Source organism: Lycorma delicatula, chromosome 7, assembly GCF_047948215.1.
Source record: "Lycorma delicatula isolate Av1 chromosome 7, ASM4794821v1, whole genome shotgun sequence".
Lineage (NCBI taxonomy): Eukaryota > Metazoa > Arthropoda > Insecta > Hemiptera > Fulgoridae > Lycorma > Lycorma delicatula.
This window is the reverse complement of record NC_134461.1, coordinates 5,223,179-5,237,027: the sequence shown is the minus strand read 5'-3', so window position 1 is coordinate 5,237,027 and position 13,849 is coordinate 5,223,179. Positions and strand designations below refer to the sequence as shown.

At 33.3% G+C, this 13,849-nt stretch overlaps 1 protein-coding gene across 2 annotated transcripts in view; it reads left to right on the top strand.

Annotated features, from left to right (window-relative positions):
* Positions 1-13,849, top strand: part of Ctl2 (Choline transporter-like 2) — a 306,466-nt gene that overhangs the window by 265,499 nt on the left and 27,118 nt on the right. For both annotated transcript variants that reach the window (XM_075370072.1, XM_075370073.1), the window contains exons 6-8: positions 2,548-2,678; positions 5,779-5,944; positions 8,245-8,479. In XM_075370072.1, the coding sequence (XP_075226187.1) occupies positions 2,548-2,678; positions 5,779-5,944; positions 8,245-8,479 (532 nt within the window). The remainder of the gene's footprint in view (positions 1-2,547; positions 2,679-5,778; positions 5,945-8,244; positions 8,480-13,849) is intronic.

Sequence of the window (13,849 nt, the reverse complement as noted above, 5' to 3'; positions counted from 1 at the left end):
TATGTGTTTCTTGTGTTTGTGAGATAGTCGGACTACTCTGACTACATTATGCGTCTAAAGACTGTCCAAAAAGAAATCGGTTTATCCCAGGAAAGGAAAACGGGATATTATTTTACCGCTTCTACACATAAAACTAGGCTGATGAAAAATGTTTTTAAAAACATTAGATAAAGATGGAGACGGCTTTAAATATTTAGCCGAGGTTTTTCCACGATTAAGTGAAGCCAAATTAAAAGAGGGAATATACATCGAGCCGCAGATAAGATAATTAATTTGTGAAAATATATTCAACAGCAAGCTGAATCTTAAAGAACCAGCGGCATGGAAGTAATTCAAAGATGTCTTTACTGGTTTTTTCGAAAACAAAAAAGCCGAAAACCACGATCGGGTAATAAAGGAACTCTTAGTGAACTACAAAAATTTAGGCCGCAGAATGTCATTGAAAATTCATTTTTACATTCTCGTATGTACTTTGTCCCTTTAAACTCGGGCGATATCAGCTACGCAAGAAGAAAGGTTCCACCAAGATATGTTGCAGATGGAACAACGCTATCGAGGCAGATGTGATGAATCTGTGATGAGTGACTACTGCCAGATGATAAAAAAGAGAAGATTTCACCGGACACAAAAGGAAAATAAGAAAAAAGAAATTCAGATAAACGTAAATGTATGCAAAATAAAGGGAGGAATTTTAATTGTAATTATTATTATTTTTTATTCTATTATTTAAAAAGTTTCTCGATATTTGAAAGGGTCATAACTACTAATCTGAGGTGATGAATTAAAATCGATTTCGTTTTAAGATTCAGCATAAAAAATACATTCTGATTCACCTACTTTTATCTCAGATCCAATTTTTTTTTTGACCCATGATATCGGTCTACATGATTCATAAGTATGTGTACCAACCCGTCCGATTATCCAATCTTGTTATTTTTAAGAGCCACAAGAGGTGAAATTATTGTTCAGATAGGAATATAAGCTTAATGAATATTTATTTAATAACGGTTACAAACTTGACGTTTTATTAAGGTTATTCAATGCAAAACGGTATAGTTTAGTCTTGTTGCGGATGGAATCGATATGATTATTTCGGTAAAAGAGAATTTATCCTCTAATAAAACAGTCAGAAATTTTGATTTATGGGCCGCAGAAAAAATATTGTTATTTTTCACGAATGGGAATTCTGTCTGTGTGATCGGTAATGTTACAACTATATGAGAAGCACAATACGAAGGTTTTATTCGTATTTAAAGTTAGACGGTTAAAATTCATCCGGTGAATAATATTCTGAATCGCCAGTTCTTTTTAAATAACCGTCTTAAAATACAGATACGGTTGTGTATCTTAAATAAAAAAGGTAACAATGAGTAGTTGAATATTCAACGACCGGAAAATCACGGTCGAGTTCGTTAACGGCCAAAATGCGACCACATGAATGGAAATAGGGGGGGGCTTTTTCGAAAAAACAAAATATCGCTATAACTCTCTTATTAAATAAAATATCGAATTCGTTTGAAGTCCTTACTGTTTTTCGGAAAGGGCCTAAAACTTATGTAAGTAAAGTTTTTTGATATCACCAACCATCGGCCCAGGGAGTGGAAAAAGTGGGGTTTTGAAGACAAAGAATCATACCACCCTTAATATGCATGGTATCGAATCGGTTTAAAGTGGTCAAACTAGAATGCTTTTTAAATTTAAAAATTTTAAATTGTAAATTAAAATGAAAAATGACACATATAAAATATGAATTCATTAATACAATTAAATTAAAAGTCAAAATTAAAATCAATAAGAATAAAATAGAAATCCAGGTAGACCAGCTAGCTAAAATTATGTGACTGTCAAAGTTACGTGACGGCCAAAGTTATGTGAATGTTTTTTTTTATTATTGATTTTAATTTTGAATTTTAATTTTAATAATGACTTCGTATTTTATATGTTTGCAATTTTTAATTTTAATTTACAATTTAAAACTTTTAGTTTTATTTTTGTTTTGATTTAATCGGAAAAGGATCTTTCAACGATTTCAAATGTCGTGCATAGTATAGGGTTGTTAATTTTAATGTGTAATTTGCAATGAACGATTTGAAAAATTATATAGAACAACTGATGATGCGAGGTACTCGTGAAAGCGCTCTTGCTTGGATTATGGAATAAGATAGGTGTCATCCTATTTTATTTTATTAATTCTGTGCTTGGGTTGATCGGATTAATATAATTTGTTTAGCGCAAAGGAATATGATTCCTGAAAGGAAATCGATTTTAGGAAAATAATATATATATATATATATACACACACACATACACATAAATTTTCATGTGTTCTCATTTAATTTTTTTAATGTAATTGGCAAATATACATTCTTCATTTCTATTCACAATTTTTATGTTCTTTGTATCTGTGATTAGATCTTAAAGCTGTTTCAAGGATGCAAAAATTAAGATGTTTTATTTATTGAACCTTTAAAGTAATTTTATTTTACTTTTGTTAAAGTTTTTGCCAAAATGTTATTTATGTATTATAATTAACTTTTATTTCTGTAGTTTACGGTCGTTGTCTTCCTTCTCTTGATGAAATAAAAAAAGAACAATCCTTACTAGATATCAGTCAGACATCAGTCGATCAAATCATGTTTTCCACCGATGCTGTACAAAAACTTTCTACAATTAATGAGGTAATATTTCATTTTATACATACGTGTAAGAAAGAGAGAGAGAGAGAGTGAGAAAGAAAGAAAATGTGTATGTGCGTGTGTCAAATTACAAATCCCTGATAAATAAGGCCTGTTTGCTATAATAGTTGCCTACCTACAGTATAATCCAGATACTGTGGTAGCACTACCCCTCTCTCTCTTTATTTTACTTGATATGCAAAAGATACCTTTTAGTTTAGTCTAAAGCAGTATTTTTCAAGCTTTTTTGAAGCGGGGACCACTTTATAGGGCAACGGTTTTGCGATACACCTTACTCTTATTCCCTTCAAAAGCAAATTTATATTTTTTAGCATATTTTAATACCAGTATACTTGGATTTTAGAATAAAATTATTTATATTCTTTTAATTAAATTAATTTTGTATTAGCATTAAGTAATTGGGTTAACAGAAGAACATTCATATCCTTCTTTTAATAATTCAAGACTATTCGATTTTGAAAAATCTTTAACTTATTAACGAAAATAACAAATGTTGGTATTCGTATTAAAGAGATGGATGAACTTGCCGAATCTTGCACAGTTATTTTATATTTGGGTGTAACCTGATAAGCTTAAGTTTGAGATGTCACGTACGAGTCGATTTCAGTACTTTGTCTTTGAGTTAGTGATGAAAACCCTTTCTCACACAGAATTATCTCATTCGTAGAATGAAATCAAATTACAATCTTTAAAGCGCCATTCTACACTTTACAAAATGCTCTTTTTGCTGGTCATGAGGTCCAGAAATTAACCGTTTCGTTTTAAATCCAGCGCCATCAAGAATTCAATTAACTGTACTCTTTAACTCGGTGAAAATTTGTTATTTTTAATATCGCGGTGGAAAAGTTTACGAACTCGATAAAATTTGTCGTACTTACGTAAGTTTCAAATCGTGACCTCGGTATTTCGAGATGCAAACATATGTTATTCCGTAATTGTTTTTCAAGCTATGCTATTGTACTTAACCGCATGTCTTCAGCTAGAAACAATGTAAAATCTTTGTTAATTTCATTTACAAATAATAGAACTTACTGTCTTAATTAAAAGAACCTTGCGAGTACCTTCCCCCTGTGAAATTCAGCAAACTTCAGAATGAAGAAGCTGTTTGTGCTCGCCACCTTTGTCACTGCGAAGTAATAAAATATTCTGCTATTCAGAGATCTTGCCTTAATAAAGTTGATTGTCTTAATGCTGTGTTTTAACACGGTTTTGAATTTAGTTGACATACTTTTGGTCACCAAGGCTTCCATGGAAATGAAACAATAGGTTCAGGTAACCTATTGGTAAAAATAGAGCTCTGCCTGCAAATCCAGCTTGGAAAATATTTTACCTGCAGAATATTTTTGTCGAAGGTAAATTTTCACCGTAAGAATTTAATTAAAAAAGAAAACGAATGAAGTAAAATAAAGTTCAGACTATACGGTTCTAATTTTTTTCAAATGCCCGACGCCTAAAGAAAGTAAGCCTTAACTTTGCCGTTGTATCAACATTGTATATACTCGTATATTTTATATACTGAAAGAGGTGCGGTCCCTTTCAGAAATAGTTTCTAGCCTCTTCATGCACGTACTCGCTCATCATAATAGCACTTGCCATATGTGCTTCTCAAAGACATTTAAGCTTCAGTACGAGGGGTGTGCCAACTTATTTTTAAAAAAGTTGCAGAATCGTATTTTTATAAGGTTTGTAACATTTTTTATACGTCCTACCCTCCCTTAAATATCCCACTGATTATATACAGCGATTCCAAATTGCACCGCTACCTACAGTGATTTTAAACAGAAAAATGTACATACGACTGCTAAAATTTATAAAAATAAATTTGAAAGGCATCCTTCTAAAATGTATTACAAATTTTGTATTTTTCCATAAGTTGGTAGTAGCACCTGATGTACAATTAGAACAATTAGTATCAATTAGAACAATTAGTATGTACAATTAGTATCTAGAATTTACATTTTAAAAAAAATTGGTTAATTCATTATAGTATTTATTTTTCGTTAATATGTTCGATCGTCATTCATTTGGGCGGTCTTTGTGCTGTTATTGGTCAGTCATTCGCAGTGGGCGTTACCAAAAACTTTGTTTTCGTGTGGAGAGTTGATGGACCTGTTGTTAATTAAGCTAAAGCAAATAAAAATGGATCCGCTGCTGTGCGTGCGTTGAACAGAACGGCGATCGCATTGAGCTACTGTTTTGAAGAATGTTTGCAACTTTATCGACTAACCGTATTGATATTTAATAATTTTTAGAAAAAACGTCCCGAAAGTATGCGATATTTATTATTTTTTATTAATTTTTTCTGTTATCGATAAGTTCTCTATTTTCATTTACATCATGCTGTTCAAACATCGATGGAAACTTTTCTGTTTAAAATCGTATCGCTTTTCCGATCCGGTTTGTTTTTTATTAAAATTAAATGTTTAATTTTAATAGACGTTATTTACATCATTTTTTTCAGAATTAAATTTTCTACAAAATTAACTCGAAATTTTTAATTGTTTATCCGTAAATTAACAAATTTATTTTATCGCGATCCTAAAAAAAGTGTTTTTTTCCCGACAAAACCTTTCGTGTTTTATCTCATATTCTTTAGGCCTAAGTGAGATAGATGTCTGGGATCGCTTTTATTCAATTTCTTAGATAAAAAACCATAACAAAGCGACAAATTTGCCCCTCGATTTTATACTCCAAGAATTGTAACACTGTTTAATTTCACAGAGGGAGCAGAAAGCAGGGTAGCGAGTTCGTTGCCCTGCTTTCTGCTCGGTTCGTTAGCGAGTTTCGCGAGCCGAATCTCGCTAACGAACTGTTTTCCGACTTATGTTTGTATATAAACCTTTTTTTCTTATTTTTGGCTATAGACTCATCTCCCGAGAGATTACGTGCAATTTGGAATCACCTGTATCTGGTCTGTTCCTTAAATCTAGCTGATAGTCCCCCTCTCTGCGATCCAAGGATATGCGCGATCACCCGCAGCTAGGATTCCGATCCGCAGGGTAGAAACTATAATACATATGTAAAAAAATCTTTTGTGTAATATTTTTTTTATATCTTTTAATATTTCTTGTTGTGTTGTTAGGTGTTTGAAAGAGTTGTAGAAGATTTGATGAATACCTGGCAGTATATAGTGATCGGACTGGTGATCGCTGTTATCGTTAGTCTTTTATACATAACGATGTTGCGTTGGCTTGCTGGCCTTATGATCTGGATATCATTGCTCGCCATAACTATTCTGCTCGGTTTTGGTAAAATTTATTCGTAATTATTAATATTTTTTTAACGTGATATTACATATCACGCTAATCAACTTGTAAAAATTAAATATTAGATTCTGTTAAAAAAAATTCCTTCCTACAATTTTACTTTTGAAACAAAATTATTATTTTATTATATTTATCATATCTACCTAAATCTGTTGAGCCTGAGGTCCATTATTTGTTATTCGTTTAATTTTGAGAGATATAGTTTAATCTTTTAACCCATTACAGGTATAATTTCAGAGTAACCTTTTTTTTAAATTCTTACTATTGAAGTTTAATTTTTATTCGAATATATATTAACGTAAATAGTTTTTTTACAATATTATTTTGAAAGAGATTATTTATGTAAATATTTTTTTTCACAAAATTTACGAATTTATTGTTGAAATTCAAATTGTTCAACTGAAAAAAAAAAAATAGTAAATAGAACTTATTCATATCGCAGTCAATTTCCAATCGAGATAAAAGTAAACGGTTTCAAAGATAAATTTAAAACACCTTACGCTTACTAAACTCAAATATTATAAGACAAAACAATGAAATGTAACAGACATCGTCGAAAAGAAGAATGGAAAATTTAAAAGTTGTGTTTTGTATTACATCAAGCATCGGGTCAGAGAAATAATCTATCAAAGAAACATACTGTGAGACCTGTAATTCAGAGTTTAAAATATTATCTTTTATAAGTTTTTTTAAAAAAAATCGGGATTGAATTTGTAGTAACGTAAGACGGGAAATTTACGAGATATAAGTTAAAAAATTCAAAAGCGTAAAATTTTTTTTAATAATAGATTTTATCACAATAGTAATTTATTCTTATATTGAAACAATGAACGGCATGGATGAAGTCCTACGCAAGAACTATCGCGTGAAAATAAACAAGAACAAAACAAAAGTAATGAAATGTAGTAGAAATAACAAAGAAGGACCGCTGAATGTGAAAATAGGAGGAGAAAAGATTACGGAGGTAGAAGAATTTTGTTATTTGGGAAGTAGAATTACTAAAGATGGACGAAGCAGGAGCGATATAAAATGCCGAATAGCACAAGCGAAACGAGCCTTCAGTAAGAAATGTAATTTGTTTACATCAAAAATTAATTTAAACGTCAGGAAAAAATTTTTGAAAGTATATGTTTGGAGTGTCGCTTTATATGGAAGTGAAACTTGGACGATCGGAATATATGAGAAGAAAAGATTAGAAGCTTTTGAAATGCGGTGCTATAGCAGAATGTTAAATATCAGACGGGTGGATAAAGTGACAAATGAAGAGGTATTGCGGTAAATAGATGAAGAAAGAAGCGTTTGGAAAAATATAGTTAAAAGAAGAGACAGACTTATAGGCCACATATTAAGCCATCCTGGAATAGTCGCTTTAATATTGGAAGGACAGGTAGAAGGGAAAGATGGGGAAGGCAGGCCATGTTTGGAATATGTAATACAAATTGTTAGGGATGTAGGATGTAGAGGGTATACTGAAATGAAACGACTAGCGCTAGATAGGGAATCTTGGGGAGCTGCATCAAACCAGTCAAATGACTGACGACAAAAAAAAATGTTCTATTTTATTTATTTTCGCCTAGTTCCTTGCGGTGGCACAATATTTTCTTTTGGAGTCGCTTCCCTTGGCTCACAGTAAATTTAATCTTCTTGATACGATTGTAACGTTTAGGTCGTATTTGTAATTTGTATTCGTATTTTTTTAATTCGGTTGTATCGGAAGAAAATAAGGGATTATTATTATACGGCGCTGTTCTAGATCTTCGTGACTCACAGTTTTTTAGATTAAAGATTATTTTAACGTAATACAAATAAATAACGATAACTTTGCCGAATTGTACAATAAAAAAAACCTTTTTTTATCGTTGAAACAGAAATCGTTGTGAAATCTTTGCTAACTATATTTTTGAAAATGAACTTTTTGCGAACCCATATTTATGTGAATTTTTTCATTAACTTTAATCAGCAATAATTATATACAACTGTATAACGTGTTTATGTAATCTACTGCAATAATGTACGATACATGTACATATATATATATATATATATACTCTCACAGTACTCGCAGAATTTCTTTTGTCTGACTAATGCTTTCCTGTCCTGTGGAAACTCGGTTTCAGATTGCTAAAAAATCAGAAGCCTGATGAAAGACGTTTCATGAGAAATCGACAATAAACTTAATAATTTTCCTAAGTAAAGCGATTATTTAGTTATAACTACTTATAAGAGTGTGAAAACTTAGTGCGATATGAACAACATTAACGTATACTTACCTTTTTTTTCAGCTGTGTATATTTGTTTCATCAAATATCAATATTACAGTGCGCATGAAAAAACAGATCAGCCGTTTCCTGGAAAAAGAACATTAAGAACTATGATAAAAGACTTTTTTTCAAAGAAATCCACATGGGCCGTATTGTCGATATTTTCTGCTGTGCTTTTCATCATCGCAGTCCTTGTTCTTATCTTCCTAAGGCAACGTATCAGCATCGCTATTACTCTTATTAAAGAAGGAAGCAAGTTAGTTCTTTTTTTTTACGATTAAAATCATCATCGAATTCGTTGTCCGATGCTATTTCAGTGAATGTGTGTATGCATGCCGATGCTCGCTGTTTGTGCGAGTGTGTGTTATAACTGAAACTTTTACTGGTTATTATGTTTTTTTCACCGAGGATTATTTTTTTTTTTTGTTAATCTAGATTAATATTTAAAAAACTATTTGAAATATTTTTAACGGTTCACTCTGAAATCGTATGGAAAATGTACTTCCACGTTTAAATGTCAAGGCTTTGATATTTTTGGCTGCTTCATCGTCGCAATTACAGGTACAACACAGCATGCGATAAAGTAGTACGAGCGTATCGTATTTGTATGATATTTCTTTGTTTAATATCTAATTTTTGTCAAATTTAGTGTCTCGATGGCTTTTATGTGCTACGGGCAAAATTTTGCTCGTTCTGATTTTATGATTATCCGGTTTCTACCGGGCGATCTGTGGTAAGAGTATCTCAAATGTGAACGTCTGGTTTTTTTTTTATGAATGTATATCTGTCTTATCCAAAAATATACCTGTTACGGGCTTTTGCTGGCGAGACTCGCGGAACGAGGTCGAATTTCGGGCAACTCAGCATGTAGAGTATTAGAAAAAAAGGAAGGTGTGGAGCGATCGACGATCGCTCCACACGGTATTTACCCCTGAGAAAACCACCGTGATGATGCTGAAGGGCCGTTTGGGCGCTACGTCACGAGCCTGTGTTTCGGTGACCGGCCATCCTATTCGTTATGGTCTTTGGAACGGTATTTGGGTGTACTCCTTGATGAGAATTTCAGAGTGTCGCTAAGAAGGCGTGTGATGCCTTCTTCGGCATTCGTGATGGTCCATCCCGATTGCGGTATAAATTTTAAAACAACGAAAATTTTGGAAAAAGATGTACGCGAGGCGATTACGATTTACGCAGCACCTGTTTGAGTAAGCAGAATGAGTTATAAAAGCTATCGCGATATTCTGTCTAGGGCTCAGCGTTTCCTGTTAGATACTGTGACGGGAGGCTATAGGATTACTTCACGCGAGGCAGTTCTAGTTAGCGCGGATTTTAAACCGATTGACGTCGTTGCGTGGTACATTACTTACGTTACGCCGCGAAGAAATCGGGTGAACTGACTGCTCAGCGCGTTCGGGAAATAGAGGAGGAAGGTTTTGGTATTTGACAGGGCAGGTGGGATGAGACGGCAGGTGGGCGGTATACGCAGGTCTCTTTCCTGACGTAGCGGGGTTGGGAGTCGCCTAATAGATCTGCCCGAACCGGGATGCGACTCAGTTGCTTTCAAGGCATGCCGCATTTCGGGACGGTCTGGCTCGATTCGGTTTGACCGACTCGAGTCAGTGTCCTCGAAGCTTATTATCGGATGATGCAAATCGTGTGCCGTACGTCTGCTCAAAATCTGAGTTTAGGCGTACAGAGGTGGTCAGAGAACTTAAAGGTATCGGCTAGAGTCTGGATCTGCCGGCTAACTGGAACTGGAAAGTTGGACACGAGTGGCGCATTGTTGAAAAATGTTTAAGGTTTTTGGCGTTTAAAAGGATTTCTGAGGGTGTTTAGTGTAGAACAGTAGGCCGGGTGGCTAGGGACCCTTTTGGGTGCTTTTCCGCCAAAGTAGACGCGTTCGGCATTTGTGCCCGGTCGTTTGGTATGCACGTGGGTTGATTTATTGGTAATTTTGGACGCTTTGGAACGGTAGGTAAAAATTGTGATTTTGCTAACATTTTTTGAGGGTATGAGATTAATATTTTGTTACAGCTCAATTTGTAAATTTTTATCGGTTAAAAAGAAGAACGACAAGGTGGATATCTTCCCCTATGGGATCAGGATGGATAGTGACAATTTCAAATCGCATGGTGTTTGTTCTTTCAAAGCACAAAATCTTTCATCGTACAGTTTATGGAACTTAGCGTGCAGCTCCTCTTTATTGTAGTTATTTTATGGCACTATTTTTAACGATGTCATCTTAAATATATCAGGAAATCCCCTTTATTACGTTGACAAATGAGAATTTTATTTATTAATTTATTATCTAGTTAAGATGAGTAATTTGTTCCGTAAGCTTGCAGCTTCTGTATAAAATATTTTCTGAAAACTTTGTCGTATATGAAAATTGTCAAGCCTGATTCTGATTCGAACGTCAGTGTCTTAAGGGATAAAAGGCTAGGATGATTCTGCTCTACCGTAGAAGTCAATAGAGTAGTATTTGTGTACGTGGTATGTTGATTTTGTCAAATTTATTGTTTTTATAAATTTTGCATCTCTCTTGCGGATTAATATCTTGCTTTTTATTACACTATATCTAAAATAAGTTGCACTTTATATTTTGATGCGTATGTCCTTTTTTTATTAGGCAATTTTGAGTCAATTCTATTGTGATGTGTAGAGCTTATGTATATATAAATATATTACTTTAATAATGCAAGATACGTCTTATCTCAATATTCTTTACTAGGTAGTTTATTTTAATAGAATTCAAATTTAATGTAACAGTACAGAGGAATGATATGAATCTTAAAAAGATTAATTTCAATAAAATAATAATATATATTAAAAATTCAGATCTGCGGGTAAGTATACCCACATCCAGTTTGCATGAAGTAACGTTTTATTTATAAAATACTACTCTCAACTGGTTTTAGCTGTAGATGTTTAATTAAGTTTTTTGTATTCTTTATACGACTGTCTGTATCTCTAGATAATTACAATGCAGGATTCTCAGTCTAGTTATGATCATTTTAATGGTTTTATCTTGCTTGTAGATTTGAAGTAGTGTTTTTAATATACACAACCAACAGGAACCGGATCTGTTTAAGGTAACATTTATGTACGATTAATTGCATCGGATGAGCAACTTAAAACCAAGCCGCTACAGACTAAACACAGTTGTGACACGTACAGTCACCGCCAAGTAACAGCAAGCGTGGAATGATGACGATTATTACACTACGTAAAAGCATGTTCTTCGCTCTTAGTAATCCCCTTACAAAATATTTGTCTATTTTTAACAAATGAATACAACAATTTCGAAATGAAATGCTGTTGGATAATTCTGAATTGTACATTGTAAAATGTAATAACGAATGACAAAATATTATCTATTTCTAATTACACGGTAAATATTGCGATACATAGTTTACTGTAACTTTAATTACTTACAGGAACATGAATTATTCGTTTAATTCCTCAGCTAGAAGGCTCTCGTTTCTGTCATCATCATTTTCAGTGTAATTGTCACTATTATCACTGTTACTGTATAAAGAGATGATGAAAATCCTGTCAGAGTATCTCGTAAAGATTCTCAGCTCTGATATTTACCTTTGATTTTTTAACCGTTTCACAGTGAGGTTTCCAGTGTTGGTTGCTCTCAAATTCATTTTATTTTCACACAATTTCTGCATTTCTGACATCTTAAATGTTGTTTTGTGACTCACAACATGTTGTTTTACCTCTGACCATACCGTATTGGTTGGATTTAAATCAGGATGTTAAGGTAGAAGTCGCAGAACTTGATGCCCACTTCTTTCTAACAATTCATCAAATCGGTATCGTTTTCTGTTACTTTTGTTCGACTTAATTAGTTCATACGAATGCGGTTTTAGCGTTTGAGATAAAATCAGAATATGACATTTCTGCAGCCAAGTCGTGCCTTGTTTCTTGCTTGATGACACTGGTAGTTTTTCAGAAAGGGTGTTGTGACAAAGCATTGTGAATAACTACTATCGACTCAGGAGGAAGGTTAGGAACTAAGTTTTCTTCAGCTCGCTTCAAATAATTTTTAGTATTCATGCTATCATGGTAATCGCCGATTTTTGATTTGGCTGTCCAAGTTAACATTGCATTTAGAATAAAGCCGACTTTACCTCCACCGTGAATTTTAATTAAGCGTTCACCTTTATTTATCGGTAAATGAAGTTCTGCATCGCTGTTGTCAGCCCATTTATTTTGCCATTGAAGGAGATGATAAAGCGTAGAATTCATCTGAGTTACATCATCCGGTTACATTTTTTAAATCACTGTTTGCCTGCAAATATGAAATAATTTTCTGCCTAATATAATTTTTTTCAACTAAAATTTTCTTTTCGATTTCGGTTTTGCACCGCTTAAAACCTAATTTTTTCAGGATTCTTCTTAAACTAGCTTTCACTGCCGTTAAAATGGGTTTTAATTTTCAATTCTTTATAGAATTTGTTTACTGAGCAGCTCCCCTATATTCGAGTGAAATTCATTCACAGTTCACCTAACAACACCATCTTTGATAAAGATCAAAGTCATCTATTCCGGTAACTGGTTTAGAACATTTTTTTTTCTTTTTCAAGGTGATAAACAAACATTCTGCCCCGCCCTCCCGGATCAAAGAAGTTCTATTTTTTCTTTGAACCTGAATCCTGGAAATGCCACAGGCAGCTGTAGTTCTCTCTTTACACTTCTGTATAGAAATTAAACGCTTGTCGTTTTTTAATTCTTCTACAGCTAAAGATAAATTTATTCGTGAAATCATACGTGTTGTTTACAACTTCACATGCCCGTCTTCAAAGTTTTTTTACCTTTCACAACAGAGTTAAGTTCATCCGTAACTATTCGCATGTAAATGAACTATTTTAAAAAGTTTGAACCGTAAACCGCGATAAAAACTTTTTACGAAATGTCATATTATATATTAATTCACTACTAAGTTACTAGCAGTAACTGTGCGCTGATGAAGCTTACTGTTAAGTGTTGGCTGCTGTAACATTTCATGAATGAAATGAAAAAGTAAATTAAATTAAATTCTGTACTTATGTTAGCAAAAGTTTACATAATTACCATATTTTTACAAAAGATGTTTGAAGTGAGCACCTGTGTAAAATATACTTTAAATACTCCTCAAGGAAAAAGTTGCAGCTAGAAAAATCTGGGGAATGTGGAGGCCACCACCCTTTCCTGGCAGTTCATTCTACTGCAAAAGTCATATAAATGTGTGTTAGTGAATCATTTGATGTGTGACATGTTGCTCCATCTTGTTGGAATAAGGCTCTTTTTCACAATCTGTTATCAGAATGTAGAATTATAAGAAAATTTTACGGTACACTTCTGTATGAACAATCCAGTCAAAAAATATCGGCTCCACTATACAATTACCTGAAACAGCACAGCGTACACCAATTTTCTCATCGTGAAATGAGTTTTCAAACCTTGTGTGGATTTTCGTTCATCCGATACCTGGTGTTGCGTGAATCAACGCCCAGATAAATTAAACCGTGCCTCATCTAACATGAAATATAGCATCGAGTCTATGTATACATCAACATTGTTTTTGAGAACCCTTTTGCAAAATGAATGTTTTGATTTGTTTGTTCTCTTAAGTTGT